The following is a 19,059-nucleotide window of genomic DNA, read 5'->3' on the forward strand; positions in this document are numbered from 1 at the left end:
AACTTAAAAAGGAAGAATAAAGTCTTCAAGCACATTCACACCTTCAAACTTTCCTTCTTCTAAAATAATAATAATAAAAAAATCAATTTTCCTCCACTTTAGGAGGTGTACAATTCAAGTTGGGATTTTCAAATAAGCCTATGAAAAGTTCACAAGTCCTGCTGAAATGTAGTGAACAGGCTTATTGAACAAGTTAGCAAAGATTTTAAGATTCAGCTGAAAGCTCTTACATCACAGGCTCAAAAGAGTTAAGAGGAAAAAAGTGTCAAATACCCAGCCTTTCCACATAAATCAGAGTAATTTTAAATGAAAAGAATTTTTTGTTTGTTTTGGGGACAAGACTAGAACCACAGACTTTCAGCATGCAGATATTTCTGTTGCATCCTCAGTACAACTCTGCTTTCATGAAATCTTTTATTAATACAGACAGTGATAGTGCAGGATTCTGCCTTGGAATGTGCCCCATAATTGTTAGTAAAAAGAACAATTAGAGAAGGATGCGACAAGGTAGAAGGATGGCAGCGTTATTTCAGGGCTGTTGATTTCTTCATTTCATCAGAAATGGCTCCTTCATGCATTCTGTTGTATGCTAAGGCAATGAAAACTATAGAATGTCTTTTCAACTGATCCGTGGTTCAGCAACGCATACTTATTCACTGGTGACTTGCCCTAAGCTTCAATTGTAATCCTGGCAATTAAAATATCTTTGGTCAAACTTCTGAACCATTGTCTGTATCAGATTCTGTCTTGCAGTGAGATTCATTTGGAGAAGGAGTTGTGTATAAATTCCCTGGGTAGTTTTCTCTGCCTCTATCTCATCCCTGTAGGCCAAGGTGAGGACAAAATAACAAATAGCTGAGAACATCTTGCCATGGGAGATTTGGCAATGGGAGGTTAGAACCAGCTTTCAACTATGCTGTCCAGGGGAAAAAGCATTTTGCTCACAAGTCCAACTTACCCCATCTACGGAAGAGAGATATTACTTATCTGTTCTACGTAGGGGGCTGTAAGAGTTCATAGTTTACATTAAGAAAGCACTTAGAACAATGTTTTCGAAGTGACATACAGATTTTACTGTTATTTACCAACAGAATTTTAAGTTTACTTGTATTATAACGACAGCTGCACAGCACATTAGCCATGGTTTCGATGCTCTGCTGTAAAATACAAATAATGCCAGTTTTCATTTCCTCTAGTTCAAATGAATATTTCTTTCCATCACAGTGCTCCAAGACTTGTGGGAGAGGCGTTAAGAAACGGGATGTCTACTGCAAAAGTACCGGTTCTCCCAAGGTTCAAATCTTGCCTGAAAATATGTGCAGCAGAGACCATAAACCCGAATCCCAGCAGATGTGTGTGCTAGGACGCTGCCCCAAGAATGACCGACTCCAGTGGGTGATTTCTTCCTGGAGCGAGGTAAAGTGGCGCGGTTACATGGCTCAGCGCCTGCCTGCACGGAGCTTGGAAATCCTGACTCAGGGACACGCACAAACCAAGTGGGGGAAAAGCAAGCTGTGCTGTCACGTGGAAATCAGGTGTTCTAGGCAAGCTGCAACAAAGACACAGCTCTATACACCCAGATGTAGTTAGATGCACCTTGATATCATTGTTTTTGAGGACTTTCACTGACCTGGATTCATATTTCAATTTACATTTACAGACATAGTCTTTGTGGATTTAGTTATATAATGCTTTTGTAGTTTTGCATAATTTGGGGTCTGTTTACATAGCACCTTCTCCTTTCTCTGAGTGTGTTTCTATAGATTTAAAAGGTGCATTTTCCTTTGCAGTGCTCAACCTCCTGTGGCCCAGGTGTAAAAAAGCGAGAACTAAAATGCGGTGAGAAAAGCATCCATGGGAAATTGATAACCTTTCCTCAGAGAAGATGTAGAAACATCAAGAAACCAAATGCTGACCTGGAAGAAGCTTGTAACAAGGGAGCCTGTCCCTCACAAATGTATAACATGGTGTCTGGCTGGTACTCCTCACCCTGGCAGCAGGTAGGAACGAGAAACTTTCTCACCTCTCTCTGCCTGTCCCAGCTAGCACTTTTTTTCCAACACTAGTTTGTGTCTTGGTTTTTATGGAGTTTACAAAAGGAGCAAGTTTCTCTACACTAACTCAAGTAGCGTCCCCTAGTGCTTTTCTCTACCCAGCATTAAAGGACAAAACAACGGCAGTGTGACTGCTGACTGTTGGACAGTGTTCCCCGTAACTAGAAGGTGTGGTTGCAGTGCGGGGCTTAGAGGGCACAAACCTGCAGTGTCACACGCCACTGAATGAACACCAGCTGCAGTGGCCCAGACGCCCGGCAGGCGCACAGTGCTGAAGACCCCACCACTGTGCCTTTGGCAGTGCGAGTCCAAATTCCCCGGGTTTTGGGTTTTTGTATGAACTGCGGTCTTATGTTGTGCTATAGTCAAATGTCCGACTGCACGGAGGAGATATCTCCAGGACCAACAGCCCACAGGTGGCTGCTGCATTCACCATTCCCTAAAGAAGGTGATGCTACTCAGCCACTGAAACATGATGCAGCTGGTCCGTATCCATCATGTACTTTGGTGCAGCTCATTTTTTTTGTCCTGAAACTGAAGAATGTCACCTAAAATGTTATTCATGCTCACAAGGCACTACATTCCTGCTCATTTTCTACGGCTTTCTTCTCAGCCTTCTTCAAACTGCACTGTGGTTGAACTGTTACATATCTGTATGGACAATGTATTTGAGCATCTGCACAGATTGCCTGGAATTCCCTAAATACTATGATTAATTACAGGATCAGTCTGTATTTGTTTCTACATTCTTGCAAACAAGCTTCTGTATTTCTGGAACATATCTACTTTATGAGTCACCTATCAATGAGACGCACACTCATTTAATAACATTTACATGAAACAATGTATGCCTGACAATTGTAATCAAATGAAAATGATCACATTTATCTTACAGACAACTTTTCATGAAACACATATAAGTAAAAGGCTTACGCATTTAAAAATAGTTCATAGATCTTCCTGCAAACGCATAGTGTTTTTCCCCAGACACTGCTATAATTACGGTTCCAATGGGAGTTTTATCTCTGTTCAGACAGCAGGATTGGGCCCAGAGGCTCAGAGTTCAAAAGAAATCAGTTTAGACTGATCAGGAACAGGTTTTCTAAAATGTGCAGTTTCTGTTTCGATGTAAGGAACCAAATTTTCAGCTAAGTCCTTAAATAACCAGACTTTCAGAAGGGAGAACAGATAGATGCACACATCTTTGAAAAGTTGGTTCTGATGGGGGTTTCTGAACAGCAACATATCTGATTCTGACCTGTCTCACTTTGAAAGTCTCATCCAAAGCCCTTGAAAGTTACTCCTTTGGTTTTCATGGGCTCCAAGCGAGTTTTTATAACAAGATGGATTTTGCTTTTTTCCTCTCTACAGTGTACAGTAACATGTGGAGGGGGAGTGCAAACCCGGAGCGTACAGTGCCTGCGCCAAGGAAGACCAGCTTCTGGGTGCTTGCCCCATCAGAAACCAGCAGTCCTGAGAGCTTGCAATACTAACTTCTGCCCCGTTCCTGTGGAAAGAGGTAAAACTGCTCTACACGCTGCAGCAGGGTTGGGTGCTTAGATCTCTATATCCAGCAAAAATCACCTTTTCCAGTTACACCCACTGAAGATTAGTGTTTGGCACATTCCTTCATAAATGATTTTTTCTGTCTTTCCAGCTTTACAGTTACACTCTGATACTACAGCATCTCTCTTCTCAAGGTGAACCCTATTAAAGCAGACTTGAGAGTATAGCTGACATAAGAGATTATAAAAACAGGGATATGTTTTAAAAAAAAAAACACTTCAAAAAAATTATGCCATTTGGTTCTGAGCTACATCTTTACACTACCTTGTTGAGTAACATAGAAGCATCCTATGCTGGTACTGTAATGATTAGAAATAACTTTTGAACTAAGCAGTAAGAATTTGCCTTTTAGTCTTCTGAAGCCCTAGGAGTCCAAAAATGCTTTGTCTAGAATGTACTGCCCTTCTTACTGCTTCTGATCAGCATATGTCGTGCAGTCGGGGAACATGAAATCAAGCTTTGTCCCGACTTGGATGTCTGCTGTATCCCTCTCCACCGCCTCAGTGTGCTTTGCAATTCTAGAGGAGCAGGAGGAGCAAGAGGTTTTGTGTCACTGAACGATGGAGGGGGCTCCATGCCATACCCTGACTTATAAGCTGGTGCACATGGAGGTCCAGGTCCGTCCCATATACCACTAGTTATCTAGGGATGCTAAAGCACTGTCAACGTTAAATTTCAAAACACCGCACAGTAACGGTCTTGTTACCATTTCAAAACTGGGAGCTGAAAGTAACCTCTGTAAAACCCAGGCTGGATTGCACGAGAAAGGTGGTAATAATGTTGGGAGCAAAGGTCAGGCTCTGGCCCTGCATCCTGTAAACTGCCATTGGCCAGCCACCCCTCATCGGTGCGATTCTCGGCACGCGCTGTGCCCGGTAACCCTGTAAAACCCAGAGGTGTCTTCACAGACCATTCTACTGCATCAGCTCCAGACATGCAGAGTATCAAACTGATCTATCAGGGGACCCGAATCCAGACAAGGATATATGGATGAAATGGTCCTGAAAGGGATAAGTAAATAGTTCTGCTGTTTTTATAAGCAAATGTTCTTAACACTTCAAATTAACCTTCCTAAAAAAGTTCTGCTGTACTTTGGAGTTTCCGTATTACATCTTTTGTGTCACGATATAGCAAGCACTTTTCTTTCACCCCTGCTTTCCTTTGGTATATTTCATGTCTGGAGTAATGTCTGTTATTAATTTTGGCCTTGGCCTGTTTCTTTCTCTCCTCACATCTGCAGGAGCCCTTTCCCCTTTATTTTAACTGGGTCGTCAGGCTCTAGAGATCAATTATCTCTTCACTGCTCTTTAACTTTCTGTCTAAACCAGCAAAAAGAGAGAGAAGCAGCTGTGCTGGAATCACATTGAAGCAAATCAGTCTCTATTATCAGCCACGCAGCTCCAGCTCACTGATCACAGTCAAGAAATTAATGTTTCAGTGAGAGTTTACACACTTTCCTAGACAAGCTGGGTCATTTCCATCCCTCTGTTAGACGCAGTTACGGTCACCATAACTCCTAGTAAATCCAACTGCTTAAACTGAATGAAAATTTAAACAATATATAAATACTTGAGTAAATAGCAATAAGGAACCGACAGCCTGATCCACATCCATTGAAAGTTTGTGGGACTCTTTGTGTTCATTCCAATGGTTTTTGGATTAGGTTCCAAAAGTAGAGTTTTTGGCCATATCTCTAACGTTAGCATTGCACTCCGATCTTCAAAAAGAGCATAAAGATTTATTAACATTGCTTATATTTTTTTAAACAGTAGTCCTTAATTTTGGAACATTTACCCTTTGATGCCAGGAGAGCTTCTTCCGGACTCGATCAGAACAGGTTTCCTCGCTTTGTGCTGTACATGTTTTTCATCCGTTGTCTGCTCTGGGTCCTCCCAGCGGCAAATTCTGTCTGGTGGACAGTAGGTGAAGTAATGCAAAAGCTGGTCCTGAGCTCCCAGTTGCATCCCTGCTGACAATTAAGAACAGAAAGGGAAAGCTGTGGAGTGGAAAGGCTGCAGTCCAGTACCGAGCTTCCTAGTTCCTAGACAACTCTTTGTTCAAGGACAGTGTTTTCTTTCCATAACATTAGCATTTACAGACAGGCTTACGTTTTTAAAAACCGAGGCATTAAAAAATGTTTTTTTAGAAAAAGATTATTATTATGAAATTATTTTCTTATTCATTCAAATAAATTTGAGGGTGATAAAGGTATACAAAATCACCTTTGACATCATCTAAAAGGGAATAAAAAAAAGCAATGTGGTGACTAATTAAAGAAGTTCATACAGAGACACAGAGATGATTCCTGGCCCACAGAATATGAACAAGTTGCCTGTGCTATGTGTGAGGGAGCATTTGTCTTCGGTGACTCAGCTTAGCTGATCTGAGAATGCAGACAACGGTGGCTAGATTTTTCTTCACTGTCTCCTTGTAAATTCCTTTTATTGACCATGTAAACAGTAGTTCTGAGAGCTGAATGGAATCTTTTCCCATGCTCACAGGAGATTTCAGTTTAGCTATAAATTTTGCTAAACCTCATTTAAATGTCTTACTGCTCTCTCAGACATGGTGAATTTGTTTATAAATCATCTATATGAATCATCACTCTGCTCTTTTAAAGAAACATAAAGCATCCACTACAAAACTGTAGAAAGGAGCAGCTATGAAATGTTTTTAAAGTGACTGGCTGAGCGTATAATAAATATTCTGTACATAAATTTAGTGAAATAAAATCTTAATTGAAAAATATGGTTTATTTGTAGTTATAATTAAAAGCTGGGCTTTTTAGAACTAAACATTGTCAGCCTGTCTCTTTTCCCATTGCAGTTAATTAAGATTTCACCAACATGGCATAGTCAAAGTCCGATTCCTGCCACCCTAACTAAAGTGTCTAAGAAGAGAGATTTCTTAGGCTCCCTGCATGGCCAAAGGGAGAGATATAAGCCCCTTTGGAAACCGTTGTACAGAGTAGGGTCCGTGCGTTCGGATCTCCGTGCATTTTGTGTGTACATGCATGTACACTCCAAGCTGACGCTACTTTGAGGTGCAGGTAAACTGCATGTGATGTTGACAGCAACAAGCTGTGGAGCAGACTCATTTGTACAAGTAGCTGGCTTTAGAATAACATTTGTAATCAGAGATGAAAATAAAGATTAATTTTTTTATCCTCTACAGTGGAACTTCCTCCTGTATTTCTGAACTTCAAAGTGTGTTCTAAATTTTTTAGTACCTTTAGCCTCTGACCCTCCATTCACATTAGTTCTATCTCCATCAAATTACCAAATTAAACATCTCTTAACAAATCGAAAAAGAAACCAGCATTTCTCAGATGAAAGCTAGCTCATGGTTCCTCTTCTTTGAGCCGAGTCACCCATCGTGTTTTTACCATTACCAAATGCATGTAAGCGTGCAGAACTACTGCCCGACTTGTAGGCTTGCTAAAACACAGCCTTACCATATTTGCTTGGATTTCTCTCCTTCAGATGATCCTTCTTGCGTGGATTTCTTCACTTGGTGTCATCTGGTACCCCAGCATGGTGTCTGTAACCACAAATTTTATGGCAAGCAATGTTGTAAATCATGCACCAAGAAGAACTGATAGCAGCGTGTTATCTGAACCCTTCAGTGACAGGATTCTCTTCTTCAATTTATGTTGGAATTAACTTTGCTCTGAGGCAAGACATGGTGCCACATAAACCGCTAATGGAAGAGACTTTTTCTAAGGGAATGTCTGAGGTACAGTAATTGTTGGCTATATGTTGAAAAAGGAATGTTTCTTTCTTTTTTTTTCTTTATTTGCTGACCTCACTAAAGTACAGGGTACTATGGATCACTTGAACACTGAGACTCGAGGGGCAGTTCTTTCCTTAAAAAGTGTCATTTTGCACTGTCGTATGTTATGAGGAAGAAATTAAGGCGCAGAAGCCTTTTCTGGCTAATTTACCAGAACGCAAAGCAAGAGAGATTGGGAGCTTGAGGAGGAAGGTTACAGTGTGGCAGTATGACGAAACACACTATCAAAAGCATTTCCTTTCATATTTTTTTTATGATACTATCGTCCCAGGGTAAGGAAGCTGTTTACTGCCACTTTCACAGAAAGACATTCAAATGGCTGTTGTCTGGAGAACGCAGCGTCACGCATGTGACCACAAGAAGTAAATAATGCACTACAAAGATATATGGTGCTTCTCTATCAGACTTGCTGCTGGAAAAGCAAGTTTTGCATCATGCTAATTTTTTTATTATTTTGAAGAATTCATCTTCTGCTTTGTATAGAAACTCAGAGGTGGTTAACTAGTAACTTGAAATGTATTCCTAGAAATATTCAGCATTAGAATATTTGGACTTTTAGTATTGCTGTGTTTCAACTAACTCCAGGAACTCTGATTTACTGAGCTCAATGGTTATGTTTTCAACATTCTAAACTCATTAGATACGTAATTTTAAAGTTTAAACTTGATATTTTAAAGTAGTTTTTTCAGAAGCTAGGTTGTTTGAATACCAAGATACAGAGGAATGTCTTCCTTTTAATCTCAAATCTCTCTGCAAATTTTGATTCATCTGTTACTCAAAGGAAATAACAATATTACAGTCTATTAATTCATGCTAAACTTCTCTAAATAGTTATTTATTCACACAGGTTATATGAAAAAAAAGAAAAGATAAGTGGATGGTTTATTCTAATCAAATAAGGTCAATTCTATTTTTATACATCCTCCTAATACTTTTATTTAGTTCAGAATCCACCAGCACACAAAAGAAATGTAAACATAATATTTGTAATCATTCAGTATCAAGATGTTCGGTGACACTATATATCAAAGGGTACAATTTTAAAAGCTTCTGCATTGAAAAAATACCCAACCTATTTGCCAAACCCGTTCTGAGACAGAGCTGTGTTCTACTATAATTTTCTGGGGAGTGCCTATAAGGGACATATTTATCTAATTCCACCCAATCCCACAACTTTGATGAATGTAGTTCAGTTTTACTGTTTTTTTAAAGTATCGTTTCAGCATAAGATTAGCCAGCTCAGCACTAATGCCAGACAGTGGTCACTTAAAATTAGCAGTTCCTTCTGCAACAATTTAAATTAAAAACATGTATTCTGTGATACTTTAAGAAAAGATGATTGGAAACATATCTAACCTACACCGCTCTGTCTTGATATTGGACATTGTGTAATTATAACCTTTTTTCTAGGAAAACTGCAAGGGTTTTTTGTTTTGTTTATATAATTGTGTCCTTTTTATTATTTGATGTAAAATAATTAATTTATTAATGCATAGCTTTTCCTTTCTATTTCTTTGCTCACTTCCTTAAGTGACAACTGAGGAAAGAAAATGGTAGTGTCACAAAGTATGAATTATGGTGTAAAAAAAGCAAAAAATATAAGTGTAATATTTAATTATTTTATAAGCTTTGTAATAAAGTACTCTAACTGTTTCATTATATTTGGAATTGTAAAATTCATGAATAAAATATGGAGGCTATAAGTAAATACCAAGTAATATGAGTGGTGTATGCATTCATTTGCATTTGTGTTGATTGTCCCATAGCATCTTTCAGTAAAACATTACCCTGTTTTCTCCCGCCATGTAACTGACTCCTGTCTGTGACTCTGAGCCCACGCCAGTTCTGTAGCAAGAAAAGCTGCCCCCAAGAAAAGCCTGTTATTTGGTGCAGTGGAAATTCAGCCACCACAGCTGTGACCTCCCTGCCTAACTGTGCCCCTACCATTCAGGTCTTCTAGGGGTTAACATTGGCAGGGAACCCTCAAAACAGTGGCTCCGGGTGTTAACAAGCCATTATGATGAATGGGATGGAGGTCATTCCTTTCAGGCACTCCATGTCAGCCTATGTGCTAAGGTCATGTGAAACTTCTCTACTTTTGAAGGTCCCATTATACTGGCAAGTGAGGAATGCACGACTGGTTATTCAACAGAGTGAATATATTGTAGTTGCCTTTTAAGAGCAGAAGATGTTTCTCATTTGAATGACTACCCTGCCGTTGAAGCAGCTGGCTTGGACTGTGCCCATTTTGGGCACAAAAAGGCAAAATGGACATAACTTCATGGTTTTATTTTCATAATAACACAAAAGCTAAAATTCACAAAAATGCAGTTGCCTGTCTGCAAGACAAAACTGACCTACTGTTTCTCTCGCCAAAGACAGTGGAAACTTGTGTATCACAGAACCAGCATGACTCTTCCCTGCATGTATTTATCTGCAAGGTGTTTTGCAAGATAAGAAGCCTCACTGAACACATTAGGTTTTACAGCCTCTCCCATCTGCCTGGGGATACTTCATTTTTCTGAAAATGACTCGGCTAAGAAGTTTCCAAGCCAATCCCTAGCAGGGACTGCATCAATTCACTGGATCATTTCATTTACGTATTCTCTAACATATAGTTGCTGCTTTTCCCTTCATTCACCATCGCTCAGTTCTCTGACAACAGCAAGCTATATCGAGCATCGTTGATAGGAAATACTGAGCATGCTTCTGACTTACAGTATAATCTAGTAGGCGATAATAAGCGATAGATCAGTCCGCTCCTGAAGGATTCCCAGCAAGCACTCTTTTGAGCATGATTTGGACTAGTGATTTAAATAATTAATATGCCCACACAGGAATTCAGACTCTAAACAGCTTTGTGTCCAGGGCTAGAATTTTGGAAATAAAATAAACTGACGGTTGTCACCGAATTACAGAGTTTGAGATGGATGTTGAAAGAGGAAATACTGCATGAAGATGTGCTATTGTGTGGTTGGATCAGCCCCAAGTCCACAACTGTTTTATTGCTAAGCCCTTACAACGACATTTGGTACACAAAGCTTGGCAGTTTTCTAGAAGTATATTGCTGCAAGGCTCACTTTATAAAGCAGAATGGGGTCTTTTCACAAAGGAATAGCTCCATTTCCTGTAGTCAGGTTTCATCACTCAGGTAAAGGATGCATCTGCCTAAAACTGAAACAGATATTTAATGAATGGCTTGATTGTGTAAATCAAACTCAACTATCTCGGATGCCCAGAAGACATGAAATGTTGGAGACAGATGAATGTTTTTCTGCATGTGGTTTTACGGTAACATAATCCATATCCCATATTTCCCTTATTATTCAGCAAATCCTATTCAAAACCATCAATAAAATAAATTAACATTATTATTTCTATTGCAATAGAAGTCCAACCCTACTGAGTCACTGGGATCGCGTTGTGTACCACACCGTACACATGTCATGGAAGGCTCATAGCCCCGAGTGCACAATAAGAAACAATAGGAAAAGAACGTGTTAACAGTGAGCTCCTTGTGATCAGGAGAGACAGCGCTGGGTGTGCTCACTGTCTGTCTGGACGCTGCAGAGCATTTCAAAGGCAGCTCCATGCAGATAAGATCTGAAAGAGTAATATTGAGGAACTTTATCTGGACTCTTTTGAAAGCAAACACAGCACTGCTGAGGTCTGAGAGGACAGCAGAGGGGAAAGGCAGAAGGGAAGCAGGGGGACAGTGGAATGAATCAAAAACGGCGTGCGGTCGATGCCGAGTCCTAACAAAGACAGCGATTACCACAAGAGGAAAGCAGTACATCTGAATCATTTAGACAGCCTGGCAGTTATCGGGGACTACAGAGATTTTGGCAAGGCCATAAGTCTACTTTCCATCAAAAGAAGTTCTGAAATAAGGAGATGCAGGTGCTAGGAAGTACCCTGAATTCCTCCCCAGCCAATAACGTACGAACAGCCGCCAAATCAGGCTGCCCTTCCTGCCTACGTCCTGCACACCGCGCACCGCTATCACAGATATCCTTCACACCTTGCTCTGCAGAACAAGTCCAGGTTAGGGCTGGGCTGGAACACACCCTTCGATGTATATCGCATCCTGAAGTTCTTTACCTCGCAGCAACACTTGCTTCACAGGAGAACAGGCAGTGACAGCAGTAGCAGGGTCACATGGATTCTCAGGCTCACGCTGCAAATGGTGCAGATGTGGGCGGCTGTTTCCAGCATTTCTATCGCATTGCCCATGGGAAGTCACTGCCTCAGCCCTGGGCAGAGGTAATCACTGGCCAGAAAAGCTCGTCCTCTAACAGCCAACGTGCGCCAGGCAGGGCTAAGAGAGGTAGTGGACTTGTTCTCCATGAGCGATACCAGTGCAGAAACAGCCTGAATGTCCCAGCTGGGCTGGACTAGAGACAAAACCTGAACTTCTCAGTTAACAGGCAATGTAGTAACCCCAAACCCAGTTCTCCTCATGCTCCCTGAAGAAAAGTCTCTATTATGGAACCTATACTTCAAGCTACTAAATATTTTGTGTACTTGCTGTTCAACAATAAGAAGTATTCTATCATGAACAGAATCTGTTTTAATTTCTGGGTTCTGCCAAGGGAGCAGGAACCTTCAGCGAAGCCCTAACTTCCAGACCTCCTTTCTAACCACCACATCAAGCTGTGGTCACCATATATTTCAGTCTTAACACTGTTGCGTACCTACTGCAACTCAAGATAGACCTTTAGTATCCCTTAGGTGACTTGGGCTGCCCAACATTTATTTATTGTGCTGTGTTATGATAACGTTCACTAATCCTTTCATAATAAGGTAGAAGAGCTTACACAAAAACTCATTCAAAAAAGAATATGAAAGGGTTTATAATGAAAATATTTACTCTTGAAGTTCTTACCTACGGAAAGCAAACAGATTTCAGACAAAAGCATATATAAGAACTCCCTCTTTGGGATCTTCACCTTCTCAAATTACCATAGTATCTGAATTAGGTCTGTCTAAGAGGAGAAACTGAAGGCATTCTGCCCAAAGCAGGAATCCCTTGCCAACACTCCTGTGCTTCCACAGAAATAACAGCCCTCTACTACCTCTGTTTAGACGACAGTTGAAGATATTCAGGATATCTGCAGAATTCAACAGCTGTACTTGTACAAAATACTTAATCCTATCTACAGTGCCCTTTCCAACCAACTGTCATAGTGCTTTTAGCGTGGTAATGTATTGCGGCCATCCCGAGTCCTCACCTCAGGATTCCTGCAGGGTTAAAGCAGAGGGGGGCACCTGGACACACAAGTGGCTACATTTTCCTTCCATAACGAAATACGAGAAAAAACGCCATTAATGTTTTCCCTGGATGCAGTTATGACTTGTCCCACAGGAAAAGCCATTCTGGTGCGGTGTGTTCCCCAGAGCATTGGATCTCACATTTCCACATTGTATATTCAACTTAACTGTTGAGCAAGTAAGAAGTAACTGAGGTCCGTATTTCCTCAAAATGCACCACCAAAAAATGATTTTTATAAGCTACTAAACAAAATATTTTGTGGCTCTCATTTTGGGGGCTTTTGATAGGTGAAATATAATTTGTGATTGAAAAAGAGTAAGTTTCCTAGGTATGTTTTTAATCTCCAAACAGATAATCTCACTGATTTTTTTTTCCCCAAATGATACAAATAACCCTGCAGAAAGCGCTCATAGATTATTCACTGTATTAACATCACTATTTATCCACAGGAACTGAATAAGATTCAATACACAAATCATTATTTCACCCTTCGCAAAAAGATACCATTAAAGGAATTTCAGCTTTCAAAGAATTTACTTTAACTGCACAGCACCCAGTATACACAATGATAGATAATGTTTTAACGGGATCAGAATATTTTATTTCTAGCCAGAGATATTCCCTGTCAGCAGAAAGCCCATCAGCTCAGGTTTTGTAAAAACACGCTGCAAATGCCAGGTTGCCCAGAACTACCATGACTTACTCATTCTTGTCTTTGCTGGTGTGTGGGGAAAAGTCAACCAACACAGACAGTAACAGGCTGTAAACACAGCTCTCTCCAATTAAATATAGTATACACTACTTCAAATTGTATCGTTTACCACAATTTAATTTTCAGGGGTTTGGTGTCCACTTCCAAAATACTGGTTGCAAAACCAAAATTGTGTATAAACAAACTGGAACATCTAATTTGAAAAGCATTCAGCTATTGAGGGAGACCACCAGATGATATATGGGCTACTGTGATATACATCTACCATATTACATGTCCTGAACTCAAATTGACGTTGTGTCTTGTGGCCACTTAACATCTAATGCTGACTTCTTTTTGTGTTTCTCAGTTGCAATGGAACTTGTAATGAAAATCATGAACTTTTATAAGCTCACTGTCCAGATAAGCATACAGCTTGCTCACGTGTCACAAACAGTCTCCTAATCTCTAGCTATGCTAGACCTATGGTCCATTGCCCGCACGGATTCAAGAGCGTACCAACGCAACTCTCCGGTAGCTGATATAAAACGCTTTAACTCACTGACAAATTTAACATCTGGCATGCTCATCAGCAGTTTCATTTATTCGTTAGTGCGGTGATTCTACCCTAGAGCTTACACATTTTTGAGAATCCTGTTTAGTTTCAGCAGTTACATTGCTGTTTGCAACGTAGAGACAAGCCCCCCTGCCACAGTGCAGTGTTGCAGGTTGGTTGTGAGCGCTGGTGAAAAAGCTTCCTCTGGGCTAAGCAGCTGAGAGGCCAGAAGTTCACAGAACTGCTCTTATAACAGGTGAGGGTTGGGGCCAGAACTGAAAAATTAAAGTTTGGGATTACAGGGTTTCTGAGCTTTGACCTGTTGTGATCAACAGCTGCGAGGCTGAAGGGAAGCCAGACCGACTTGTGTTTGCTGCACAGCCTTTGCATTGCGTTGAATTCAACCCAGCCTCCAGTGTTTTCTGCCAGTCTTCAGCAGGGGCCAAGAAGGGGTCTTTCATGTTGAAGCGTAACTTGTGAACACAAAATAGAAGCGAATCTATCTTCTGACTGACAAAAAGCAGAGATGAGATACTGTACAGGATTTGCCAACACTCTCTTCTTGGTTGTGTGATTTGCTCACTGTTTTTCTACACCCAGTGCTAAATCTGTGGTCGAGGAGGAGGAATTTTTTCTCACCCACTTAAGATCATCTGGACATTTTCAAATATATAACTAGTATTATTGCACATAGTTTAACCTCTTCTACAGTCTTCTGCGAATTACCAGGTTTTGAGCCTTTGAGCTTTTTTATCAAGGGTGTAAGGTGGTAGACAGTGTTTGTGCAAGTTCTTGTACTTGCACAAGGGAAGGAAGAGGGGAAGGGGAGCAGAAGAGCAGATACTCTCCTGGTTCAATCCAGACTCTACATCTCTTAACACAGCAGTCTGTTGTCAGAGGCTGGATTTGATAAAACAAATGACCACTCCCAGCCCTTTAACCACCTCTCTCTAGCTCCCTACATCCACTATCCCCTCTTCAATTAGTTTGGTTAAATTGTTAATTTTATTTAGGGCAGGCACAACTCACACCTCATGTCTTGCATGAGGGCAAGCACAATGGGGCCCTCATGTTGACTGGTACTGATAACAGCACTGATCTGCTGAGAGATACTGAATTAAAAGGAGATTAAAGGTCTTATTTTTCTTTTAGGTCAGAATAGGGATTCCTCTAGCAAGGCTGATTTTAGAATCTGCCATCCAAACTCTTCCTATACAATATATATTGTATATATGTGGATAAATCTTCCAGACTGTTAATCAAGCTTTTTTTTATATATAAGAAACTTAATTAAGGTGGAAAACCCCCCAAACTATTTCACACGTGCTATGTCTTCTTGTTCAGGCAACAGCCAGAGCACAGTAGTTCCCTGGCTTCCTAGATGACACAGTCACACTTTGCCCAGGAACAGAGTACTTCCAGAACCGGGCTATTCTTGGTGCTGGCTTTTGTAAATGCTCTTCCCTGAACTTCTCATTAACCTTCTGAACCTCATGCCCACTGGATGGACCCCAGCCAGCACTCTTCAAGTACCAAAGGACGCTTTGAAAGGAGAGTTTACACCTCAGTTTCCAAATTGTGTTACTGTGGCATAGTAACTATGTAGAAGAGGAAGGCAGACAGTGGATTTGCCTTTTTAAAAACAGCAGTTGATTAAAAAATAAAGTACCAATAATGTGAGAATCATACAGTCCTGAAACCTTCAGACATTTTGGCACATAGCTCTGTCTCTCTCGGACAATTGCATCCCCTTTTTCTCTGCTTCTCTCCTCCTGTTCCAAAGCTCCCCCCCGAAGCCATCGGGGGGTGGGGAGCAGAGCGGGTTGTGAAGTGTCTTGGGGTAATCCGCTCTGACAGGGAACTATGCTGATTAAAAGTTATGGCTTTGGAACAGTAAAGCTCCCACTGCTGTCCATGTACAAGTTGCTGCTTTCTATTTAAACCTTAACAGTCACATCTAATCAAGAGAAAATAAGGACATTTTTATGAATTCCATGAGAAAAATTCCCCTCAGGTGTAGGTTGCACAGTTTGATCAGCTCCAGTATCATGTTTTAGCGTTTCATATTAATCCTGCACATTCTGAGCCAAGAATGCTAGCTTTCGTAGTCGCCTGACAGCCAGGCAAAAACATTTTGGCAATTTGTTATTATCCCAGATAACTTGCAACATGCAAATTAAGATTTATGGCAAACGAAGGCTTAAAACTACGCATCTATCTTCACGTGGAAAAGGTATCACGTAGTTGCAAGGTGCCAAAAAAATACCAGAGCTGGGCAGAGAACAAGCGAATTACAAGTCCCAGAAGGCACTGGAGAGTTGTACATCAGCATTTTGCGTCCTGATGACAGGAAACAAACTATTTCACAGTCTGAGATTTTCTGGAAGATACAGAGTTGACCCAGCCCTCAGACTAAAGTATCTCGTTTCAGTGTTTCCAACAGAAAATTGTTAAAGTGTCAGGTAAATCTAGATTTTTCAACAGGGCTAAACTAAAAGAAAAATTATTGTTTTCTGGAATGTAAGTATCCTGTTGAAAACACAGTGATGGGAAAAAACTGATGAAGTACAGAAAACACTTCTATTCCCTTGTATTCTCCCATCCTCCCCCTTGTTTCCCTGCTCATAAGCAATTAAGATCATTCCAGGCCATGTGCCGATTCAGCTTTGCTGCAATCACTTTAAGGCAAAGAGACAAGACGCTGCCTATTCCCTGCCTCATCCTTCTGGGGTAGTACAGAGCAACACAAACCACGGAAGTAAGATTCAGAGGTGCTCTAGAGAGACGCATTCCTGTGTGGTCTTATTCCCTGCTCTATACTCCAGAGCGCTGAAGACAATAGGATGACACATGGACTGGAGATAGATCCATGCATACTTTCCTTCATAAGTCAGGGTTTCCAATGAAAAGCATTGGAAAACTAAGATACGTGCCCAAAGTTCAGCTCAGCCTGAGCCTTGGGGTCCAATTTTCATCTCAATCAGAAATAATTTCCCTTAAGTTAAAGGATTCATAACCATACAAAATCAGCGCGCACAAGCCAAACTCGAGCCACATCTGGTAAAAAGGACTTTAAGAACAAGAAGGATGTTAAGTGAACAGCACTTTTTTTTTTTTTTTTTCCCCTTCCCCTCAGTCTATCCCCTCACATACAAGTCACAACTTCCAGATTCTGGAAGCTGCTTTGCCCCACTCCTGTAGCTTACTGGAAGAACAAACTACCCTTAGTTAGGCACAACTTAACCATATTCCCTGGTTTTACCCAACTCCTATGAATACCACATAGAATTTGAAAAAGTGGTGTTGTCAGGAAGTCATTCAAGTGAGGCTTGGACATAACCAATATAAATACTTAACTCTGTCTTGGAGAACAAAACCGATTTAATCAAAGGGTTCTAGTGTTCTGGATGCGTGGGGCTGGGTTCCCTCAGCCCGACCTTGCAGCTGGTACCTGGTACCTGCTGTGTCTGATGAGAGGGTGCTCTCCAGCGTGAGACCAGAGAATGGCACAGCAGCAGCAGAGCTGTGTTTCAGCAAGTAGATGATTATGTGTGTTCTTAGACAGCCACCTAGTGAATCTAGTGAGGAATCAAGAGCCGGAAGAAAATTCAGTGAACTGTTAGAGACTGGAGTTAGACTAAAAATACAGGCTAAACCAGCCATAAAATTAGCAATGCATTTCATAGGGTTTTCACCTCATATTCGATGCAGTAGCACAGCTGAAGGGCTCTTGAATTTCTTAGGAACTCTGAGACAAGTTTATTCATCATGATCATTCTAGAAATGAATGTTAGAGTGAGAGTTCAAGTATTTAAAAAGATGTCTGAAAGTTAAATGAATTTCAAAGCTTTGTTTAGGAACAAACATATGTTTGTGTATTTGCCTCACCTTTTTCTTAGGTATCCAGTTCTAGATCAAAACATTACTGTTGACTGAAACCCCTTACAGCCCGCAATATAAATAAAGGGGCAAAGGCAAGAGGGGGAAATCCTTAGAGCTGCCCCTGGGAATTCGCACAGAGAGCCACTTCACTGGCATGTTTGTATTCTCCCATTTCTGCTAACCTAAATCTGAATGTGGTTGTGAAAATAACATGAAGTCTTTTGAGTAAGACAAAGAGAACCCACAAGCCCAGCTCACATCAGGAACAGCACTTGCATCTGCTAGCTGTGTGTGCTAACTTCTAGCTCTATGAAAGAAAAGGGGGGGGAAAAAGCCCTCGACCTAAGGGTTCACAGAAAAATATTCATGCAAAGTTATTCCAGGGAGACCTCTGACAAAGTTACACACTTATGGGCTCATGTCTGTGCTAATGCTCTGGATGTTCGCAGAACCACAACATGCGACTTTATCCTCATGTTAGAAAGACAATGTGTGGAACCATAATGAAGCAGCCAGAGTTGGCACCTCATCAGTCCAGCGGTTACCTATTAACCAGTGCTTGCTAAATTACTTTTTGATACAAAGACCAGCTGTGAGAAGAAAGCTCCCAGATGGTCTCTTTTTATAACTGTGATCTTTGAAAATGAAAAAAAAAATCAGCTGAAATAAAAAATTGAGACACTAGTGGAAAATCGTATCAAAATCATGGTTCTTCAAAGTTTCACCTAACATTAACGTGCCACAGAATAGCTGCAGAGGGGTGAGGAGGTCAAAGAAGAAACAATTAAACCCTGCTGATGAAACTGTTTGGGACACCATAGAATTTCTACTCCAGGTATTTATTGCCTCCCAAAAACAGGATACAGAGAACTGTTGTTGCTGCAGATCATGTCAATCCTGAACCATTGCTGCAGTCTGGGACATATAGTTCTTATAGATTTGCAGTGTTTGTAATCCCCAAGTCTAACAATACAATAATATACTAAAAATAGCTATGAGTGCAGTTTGAATTCCTCTCAGAAACATCAGCCCTACGTGCTTAATTAAATATCCTCAACACACACAAAATAATTGCAAGGAAAAAGAAATCTCCCTCATGAGGGCCAGATGATTTTAATTAGGTCTCACTCAAAGTCTTCCTAGCCTCACATGGCTCAGCTCACTACAAAACGCTCGGTCACACTGAGATTGCACACTGTGCTCCAGGCCTCTCCTTTCCCTTTCACACTGGCTGCTGCTCTTGTGT

General features: G+C 40.8%; 1 protein-coding gene across 3 annotated transcripts in view; it reads left to right on the forward strand.

Moving 5' to 3' along the window:
- Nucleotides 1-9,120, forward strand: part of ADAMTS18 (ADAM metallopeptidase with thrombospondin type 1 motif 18) — a 79,991-nt gene extending 70,871 nt beyond the window's left edge. For all 3 annotated transcript variants that reach the window (XM_040615628.1, XM_040615629.1, XM_040615630.1), the window contains 4 exons: nucleotides 1,225-1,416; nucleotides 1,791-2,000; nucleotides 3,426-3,573; nucleotides 7,103-9,120. In XM_040615628.1, the coding sequence (XP_040471562.1) occupies nucleotides 1,225-1,416; nucleotides 1,791-2,000; nucleotides 3,426-3,573; nucleotides 7,103-7,218 (666 nt within the window). In that variant the 3' untranslated portion in view covers nucleotides 7,219-9,120. The remainder of the gene's footprint in view (nucleotides 1-1,224; nucleotides 1,417-1,790; nucleotides 2,001-3,425; nucleotides 3,574-7,102) is intronic.
- The last annotated feature ends 9,939 nt before the right edge of the window (nucleotides 9,121-19,059 follow it).

This window comes from Falco naumanni, chromosome 15, assembly GCF_017639655.2.
Source record: "Falco naumanni isolate bFalNau1 chromosome 15, bFalNau1.pat, whole genome shotgun sequence".
NCBI lineage: Eukaryota > Metazoa > Chordata > Aves > Falconiformes > Falconidae > Falco > Falco naumanni.